Raw genomic sequence first — 9,034 nt, 5'->3', positions numbered from 1 at the left:
TTTTTTCAGGTCTTTTTACTCACATGCAAACAAAACAAAACTCAATACAAAAGAAAATTTTAATATAAAGAAATATTTATTTATTTTCCTGACCACTTTAGTTGAGATACACATTGACATATTTGGTAAATTTCCAGAGTTCAATAAATCACATTTCTATGACTATACAAAGCCCCTCTACATCAACAGTTATATAGAAAAATCTATATCAGGTTATTAACAGTAATGAAGACCGTGACTTTTCTAAAAATGAACACAGTATGTGAGAGAGAGAGAGAGCAAGAGACACCAAGAGAGACACAAAAAAAGAGAGAGAGAGATTGAGAAAGAAGCTGAAAACGAGAGAGAACCAGAAATCCTGGGTATTCATCATGGTTAAGTATCTATGCAGGTAAATACACCTACTGGAAAAAAAAAAACAGCTGAATTTATCGTTCAGTATCAGGTATGCCGAACCACTAAATAACTGTGAAAGTTTAATTGTGTGTATGTGCGTGTGTAAAGATACATTCAGTGTATCTAAGAACTATTCAACATGATTTATTGAGAAAAATAAATATTTGAGAATTTTTAATTATTCTTAATATTAATGATTATTTTCACATCACTAATATTGTATGGGCCACTATACTTAGATTGTTACACATTTATGAAAATAGTATCAGATTTCAAATAGAATATTGCTTCTACTTTGGACAAACAGTTTCTATTCATCCTAGATTTTACCTCCAATTACTCTGTGGAGGTCTTCTTCACCTGCCACATTGTGCCTTACTTGCTGGTTGTTTATGTTCTTATCTAATTTTTCTTCATAAAGTATAATCTCCAGTAGTGAAGATTATGTTTTATTTATTATTACTCTTATTACCATAAAAATTGAATTGACTCATTCTCAGAGAAGATAAATTGTCACCAATGAAGTTGTCTTTGATAGTAAAGCCTACATATTAATTTCAAGATTAGGTCTTAAAAACATAGAGTTCTGGGCATAAAACGGATTAGTTAATAGGAAGAAAAACTCAGTTCAAACCAACCCTATTATGTGAAAAGCAAATCCAAACCTATATCACACCTTTGCTATGTTCATAGCTCAATTTTTATATACTATAGACATTTCTTGGAGTTAACATACATACATAAAAATTGATAATCACTTTTGATGCTTCTCACCTTCACATCACACATCAAGGTATTAGCAAATATTCTGTGTTCGATATACATCCAGAATTTAACTACGTCTCCTTTCTCTACTACTATCATCCTGGTCTAAGCTGCCATCAATTCTCTTCCAAAGTATTATAAAGAAATGCTAAACGATTCCGTTCTTGCTCCCCTACTCTCTATTCTAACACAGCCTTTATTGTGATTCACCACAGAAATTATTTCAAGTCAGTTCTCTGTTCAAGTGCACCATTATCATGCTATATCGCCCAGAGTAAATGCTGAAGTATTTCAGACGACCAACAAGATGCACATCTCTTGCCATTCTCTCCACTACTCACAGAGTTCCAGGCACATTGGTCATCTTGCTTTTCCCCAGACACAAGAAAGACATTCTATTCCAATGCTCTTGCACTTGAGGTTGTTTCTATACAGAATGTTTTATCCTCAAATATGTGCTGACTCACTCCCTCATTTCCTTCAGTTTCTGCTCAAATGTCTCTTTTTTGGAGAAGACTTCATTGAGCCAAATACACAAGACAGTGCCTACCTTGGAATGCTGTTTCTTCCTTACCCTCCATAACTTGCATTGCCTTCTGAAAAAGGTATGCATTTATTTATTCATCTTTTTACGGTCTGCCCCCCAAACTAAAACAAGATCCATGTCCTCATGGATCTTTTTCACTGCTGTATTCTCCACAAGTTGAGCACTGCTTGCTCAAAAATTATTTCAAATGAATGAATGACTAAATGAAAAGTAATTGGATTCATATGAGTGAAGAACATAGTTACTAATTGTACCAATTTCTGAAGGGAAAATAAAACTCAATAAATTATCAATTTATGATAAAGAGAATATGAATATCATAAAGATCAGTGCAGTTTTCATTTGTTTTAGTGTTGCCACTGATTTTCTTTAGTTAAACAGCTTCCTCCCAAAGACTTTTTTCATAGCCAACATCACTTCCTTATTCCTGAGGGTATATATCAATGGATTCATTACTGGAGTGATAGTAGTGTGTATGACGGCCACAAACCGACCCTGTATTACAGAGGTGGCAGAGATAGGGGGAATGTAAGTGAGCCCTACGGTCCCATAAAAGAGAGATACCACCATGAAATGGGAGGCACAAGTGGACAGAGCTTTGTGGAGCACCCTGCAGCTCTGGTTCTTGAACAGAAGAAAAACAATAATATAGATGTAGGAGAGGAGAGTGAGGAAGCATGCTGCCATTGCTAAGCTGCCAGTGACAATGAAAATGAGCCACTGATTGAGCTGTATATCCCCACAAGCCAGTTCTAAAAGGGGTTTGACATCGCAGAAGAAGTAATTGAGTTGTTGCGAGTGGCAAAAGTTCAGGCGTGCAGTCATGACAGAATGCATCAGAGCATAAAAGAAACTGGTCAGCCAGGTCACAGATGCCAAAAGAATACACACCTGAGGGTTCATGACGACAGTGTAGTGAAGTGGGTAGCAGATGGCCACAAATCGGTCCAAGCCCATCATGGCCAGCAAGATGGATTCAGTGCAGCCCAGAAAGTGGAAAAAGTGTATCTGAGTGATGCAGCCTAGGAAAGAAATGGCCTTATGAGTGGAGAGGAGGTTTGACATGAGTTTAGGCAGTGTCACTGAAGAATAGCAAATATCCAGACAAGAAAGATTTCCCAGGAAAAAATACATAGGGGAATGGAGTCGTGGCTCTAAAATGATGATCACTAATATAGCCCCATTTCCAAACAGATTTATTATGTATAGAATGAAGAAAATCATAAAGATGACAGGTTGAAGCTCCTGAATGGAGGTCAGTCCCAGCAAAAGAAACTCATTCACTGTAGTGATGTTCTCCATTGCTGAAGGAAAGATAACAACAACAATTAGTAAATATTTTCCAGTATACTGTGTGGGTTAACTGAAACAAGTTTATCATCTGGAAGGACTTAAGGATGATTTAATAAACAGAATGAACAGGAGTGCTAGAGTTGAATTCACTTGCAACATAAGGAAAATAGAAATATTTGGTAAATTCTGAGTCATTGTGATATGTGTGATACATAGTACCAAGAAATATACTCAGAATGCTGAGTTAAATTTAAAAAGCAGCTCATACAGAATAAAAACTGATACTCAGAGAAGGCATAAAAAGTAAGAGAATAGAACTCAATTCTAGCTGCATCTATGGCATTAAAATTAGTATATTTAATTAAAGTGTGTCAAAGATACATCTATAAAATTTGAAGACATTTTTTATAAATGGAGGGAATAAGTACACATTAACTCTGGGTACTGGTAGGAGTGTGGCAGTAGCCTAGACCGAAATTTCCCAACTTGACCAAAACAAACAAACAAATAAAAAAACAAACAAAAGGAAAAAAGGAGAATAAAATTCCCCACAATCTAAACTTGATGGAACTAGAAGACATTTTTAAAAATCCACAAACTTCAAATAATGTGGAGGCAGAGGGGATGCAAATGAGCAGACTTGGTGCCAGCAGTCACAAGAGTGCATCACCGCAGCATGGCTATGCATGCAAGAAGAAAGAAACCAAAGCACTGGCAAGTCTTAGCAGCAGGGTAATTTGAAAACACCAGAAAACAATTGGACCCAGAAAGAGAGTGCTTCATACTAGTGAGAATTTCTTGAGAATACCAGAAAAAGGTAAGGCAGCATATGGGCTCTGATGAAGTGGAGAGAAAATCATGTTACTGCAAACACATTAAAGGTGTGACAACAGAGGAGGGGGAGAGTAAGCCAAGGATCTGGGAAAGACGACCTATTCCCTCTGCCCATAAAAACTTCCTGCTAATACCTTATCCCCAAAAATCCAACTTGTTCATATATGAACAATAAATAGAAAAACTTCTGCATCCATATGAAAGTGCAATGAGCAAAAAACATCCAGAAAAATAGAAAACTCTGATTTCTCAAGAAAAGAAATCTAACCTGAAAAAATGTTTGTAGAGAAACATAGCAAAACTGCAGCACAACACTCCTAATTGAAGCAATTGAAGCTGTAACAGAATTTTTTAATGGGTAAAGAATATACAAATATGCAAAACAGAAATTCAAATTAAAATACAATAATACGTAATTTTGACAAAGACCAAAATGTTTGTCAAGACATTATATTTGCTTGAGGGAGATAAAATACACACAGGTCAATTGATTTAACCCCTAAGAGACAATTTGGCAGTAACTATCAAAAATGGAAATGCTCATAGACAATAAAGTAGCAATTCCACTTTCTAGATTGTTCTTCAGATGTATTTGCAAATGTCAAAAGTTATGTATTTACAATGGTATTCAATTAAGCATTACCATACAAAAGACTGCAAACAAACTAAAAGACCATAGGGGACTATTTAAATCATTTTAAGTACATAAAAACTGGTAAGCAAGGCAGATATCTACATACTGTACTTAGTCACAAAAAAACACACGTATAAATGAATACATGCAGTTACACCTACTTTGAACCAAAATTTAATGATTAAACAGATCAAGAAATTCAAACTTTTCCAAGCCAAGGATCTATGATACAAGCCAACTTGATCCATCCTGTGATTTTGACAACTTAAATTCAAAGACATTTCCCAGTTACTCTCACTCGCCCCTTCTAATGGTGTCAATTCTTGTCCATCAAAAAAAAAAAAATATTCCATCTAATCCAACCTCTTTCTTCTACCTAACAACTGTATCAATTCATCTACCTCTTTACTCCTATATATACCCACCGTGGAATATATTTATATATTCTGAGTGCACCAGGAAATCCAAGAATCAAGACTATAATTTATTGATTGTCTCTTTAAATAAAACTAACGGGAAGATTCTTGGTTGCTCAAAGTCTTATATGACAAACATCTTATATCTAAGTGTAAGAATAAATCAATCGTTAAATCTCATTCTGACCACAAAATAAACAAGCTGGATCCCCTTTGAATCTCTGTGGAGATGCCCCAGACATAGATGTCTTGGGATCTCATCTCAAAGGGTTAGTCTCTCTATTTTTTTCTCTTTCGATGAATAAGTACTTTCATTGTTTGGTGTACTTATGAGAATATTTTGCTGCATTTAATAGGAAGAAAAATTGTTATGCAGAGCCAGTGTTGTTCATTAAAACAGAAAAGAAAGAATGTATATAATAATAATAATAATAAAAAGACACAGCTCCTACCCTTGGAAACTCTAACAGCTAGTGGATACTTAGTGTGTCATCACTTAGAGAAACATATTAAGAAATTGCAGGATGATAAAGTTTAAACTGAGCCATTCAGTCACAGACAAAGTGCATGATTTAAATTCAGAGAAGTCAAAGAGAGAAAAAGAAAACAGCAACAACAAAAAACAGATAAGAGCTTTATAGCCACCAAAATGAAAGATAGATGATCTTCTTGTAACCAGGGAGAAACTAAAAAGCCTTGTAGCTGCTCTTTTGATGCCGGCCCTGATATTAGTTCCCCTATGTTGAACCCAGTATATATGAGGTTAAAAACCAAAAAGCACTCATTCCCCTTCCCTGCTTCTCCAAGGTACATTCGCATGTAGATATTAGTGGTTTTTACCTCTGTATCCTGGAATCCCACAAGGCAAATGGAAGTAATAAATTGTTAAAAGCCCAAGTGGCTTCACACTGAAGCTCTGGCTAATTACCAGTTCTTGAGGTTTGTGACAGGGAAACTGATATTCAGAAATTATCAAGAAGCTGAAGCTCCCCAACTCCTTGGCTTCCTAGCATCAAATCCACCCTTCATCACAGAGACAGACAAACGAGGACACCTGCAACTTCCCTTATCTCTACCAAGCAGGCTGATAGGAGGACACTGGAACTACAAAGCCACAGCTCCCCATCCCCTATCTAAAACCTTGTAAACTTTGTAAACAATAATTGCCGGCAGTTTCCTTCCTCTCCCTGGGGCCCAATTTTGGGTGGTATGGGAAGATTGATCAATGGAGCCCTGAACCTCCTGCTGTAGATGGAGATAACAGCTGGCCGATGTCAGAATGTCTGGGACCCCTGCAATACTTCCCCAACAAATGGTTGCAATCACTCAGACAGTACATTCTTTCCCACAGATTTTCCTTTAAAAACCCCAACTCCTGGGCTGGCCTGGTGGCCTAGCGGTTAAGCGCATGCACTCCGCTTCAGCGGCCCGGGGTTTGCAGGTTCAGATCCTGGGCGTGCACCAATGCGCCGCTAGTCAAGCCATGGTGTGGTGGCATCCCATATAAAATAGAGGAAGATGGGCACGGCTGTTAGCTCAGGGCTAATCTTCCTCACATACACACAAAAAACCCCAACTCATAACGCCTCAGGAGGACTGTGGGTTTGGGGCATGAGCCCACCGCAGCCTCATTTTGCTGGTAAAATTAAACCATTTTTCTTTTTCTCGATCCCTGGTCATTGTGTTCATTGATTTGGCTGTGATGACGGGGTCCCGGTTTTTCTGGCTACATTCTTAGACTCAAAATAGATCCTGGCTATGATCCTGACAGAGATGTCTCTTAAAATCTGCCTAAGCCACAAATATTCTCAATAATGATTAGTGTGTGGATACATACACTGAAGATCAAAGACTCTGGAGCAACATCTCCTGGAGATAGAATCCTTACTCTGCTAGCAATGTGACCTTGGTCAAGTTACTTAACCTTTGTGGTCCCCAGGTTTCTCTTCTGTAAATTGAAGATAATAATGGAAGCAATCTCACTTAATTGATATAAAGACTAAATAAGATAATATTTTTAAGTAAATAAACTATATAAGTGATTACATACACACACAAACATACAACCATAGCTAATAAGAATTCTGAATAAGAAGTATGAAGTCCTTTTGCAAGGAGCAGGAAGAGAAACTGTGATGTTAGGAATCATAGTAATGGAAACCCCAAGCACTTATCTCCAGAATTTTTATGCAGCCCTACTGCAGGATGACACTTGCAAAAGGATCACATTTATCAAATCCAATTTTTTTTCATGAATATTGACAAGATTATTTTAAATTCACAAAAAAGAATAGAGAAAGTTCTAGTTCAAGATGGCAATGTAGTAGTCTCCTGAATTCTTCTCCTCCCATGGACACACCTAATCTACAGCTACATAGGGAACAATTCCCTCTAAAATAACACAAGAAACAAGCTGAATGATTCCTACATATTAGGTGGGTGAAAAAAACCCACATCACGAACTTTGCAGGCCAAAAGGGAGTGACATGATATATTCAGTGTGCTGAAAAAATGAAACTACCAACCAAGAAAATGCTACTCTGCAAATTTGTCTTTCAGAATTGAAGAAAATATAAAGAGTTCTCCACATATGCTAGAACTAAAGGAGCTCAGTACCACTAGAGAGTCCTTACAGGAATATTAATGGGATTTCTATAAGCTGAAAGGAAAGGGCGCTAATTAGTAACAGGAACACATATGAAAGTATAACTCGTATTGGTAAATGAAAATATATAGTTAAATTCAGAATAATCTAATGTTGTAATGGTGGTGGGTTAATCACTTATAACTCTCGTATGGAAGGTAAAAGACAGAAGTAGTAAAAATAACTATAACTACATTAATTTGTTAGTGGATATACAAGATAAGATGTAAATTGCAACATCAGAAACATAAAAAATGGTAACGGGAGAGTAAACGTAGAACTTTAGAAAGCATTTGAGCTTAAGTTGTTAAGAACTTTAAAAAAACTGTTATAATTCTAAGATGTTTTACGTAAGTCTTGTGGTAACCACAAAACAAAAATTTATAGTTGGTACACCAAAGATAAAGGAAAAGAATTCTAAGCATACCGCTGTAGAAAATCATGAAATCACAACAGAAAGTGATGAAAGAAGGAAGGAAGGAAAGAAGGAAGGAAGGAATGGCACCCCGACATGGCTCTATTTCACAACTTTCACCTTGAGGACCACTAATATTTAGAGGCATGCAACAGAAATTAAATTTTTCTGTTTTTGTCCTTCATTTAAATGGATTTGGAAAATTTATATCACTTTTTACTATATATATATTTCCTTTTCTCCACTTTATTGAGATATGATGGACAATATAAAAATTGTATATATTTAGGTTGCACAACATGATTTTTAAGGTGTACAGTGTGATAATTTAATACATGTATACATTGTGAAATGATCATCACAAACAAGTTAATTACACATCCATCACTTAGTATTTTTACTGTTTTTTATACATAATTTCTTGAGAATTTTTATCATAATAGGATGTTGAATTTTGTCAAATGCTTTTTCTGCATTCATTGAGATGATAATTCAGTTTTTATCTTTCATTCTGTTAATGTGGTGCATCACATTTACAGATTTCATATTTTGAACCACCTTGGCAACCCCAGGATAAATCCCACTTGGTCAAGATGTATGATCTTTTCAAAATGCTGTTGAATTTGGTTTGCTTGTATTTCATTGAGGATTTTTGCATCTATATACATCAAGGATGTTGGCCTGTAATTTGCTTTTCTTGTAGTGTCCTTGTCTGGCTTTGGTTGAGGATAATACTTGCACTGTAAAGTGAGTTTGGAACTGTTCTCTCTTCATCAAGTTATTGTTAGAATTTGAGAGGGAATGACCTTAATTCTTATGTAAATTTTTAGTGGAATTCAAATGTCGAGCCATCTGATCTTGGACTTTCTTTTCTTGAGATCTTTTTGATTACTGCTACAATCTCCTTCCTCATGATTGGTCTATTCCGATTTTCTATTTCTTCATGATTCAGTCTTGTTAGGTTGTATGCTGGTAGGAATTTGTCTACTTTTTTCTAGATTATCCAATTGGTTGGTGTATAATTGTTCATACTAGTCTCTTACAATACTTTGTATTTCTGTGGTATCAGTTTTAATGTCTCCTCTTTCAT

General features: G+C 36.0%; 1 protein-coding gene across 1 annotated transcript; it reads right to left on the bottom strand.

The window, feature by feature from the left end:
- Positions 1–2,077: 2,077 nt before the first annotated feature.
- LOC131413318 (olfactory receptor 12D3-like) lies at positions 2,078–3,010 on the bottom strand. Its single transcript, XM_058553885.1, has one exon. It carries the CDS (start codon positions 3,008–3,010, stop codon positions 2,078–2,080), a length of 933 nt encoding a protein of 310 aa, XP_058409868.1.
- Positions 3,011–9,034: the final 6,024 nt, after the last annotated feature.

The sequence above is a fragment of the Diceros bicornis genome, chromosome 14 (genome assembly GCF_020826845.1).
Source record: "Diceros bicornis minor isolate mBicDic1 chromosome 14, mDicBic1.mat.cur, whole genome shotgun sequence".
NCBI classification, from domain to species: domain Eukaryota; kingdom Metazoa; phylum Chordata; class Mammalia; order Perissodactyla; family Rhinocerotidae; genus Diceros; species Diceros bicornis.
This window is presented reverse-complemented; position numbering and strand designations above follow the sequence as displayed.

Excerpts from the sequence above, each read along its gene's own strand:
- LOC131413318 (XM_058553885.1), bottom strand. The coding sequence starts at position 3,010 with ATGGAGAACATCACTACAGTGAATGAGTTTCTTTTGCTGGGACTGACC.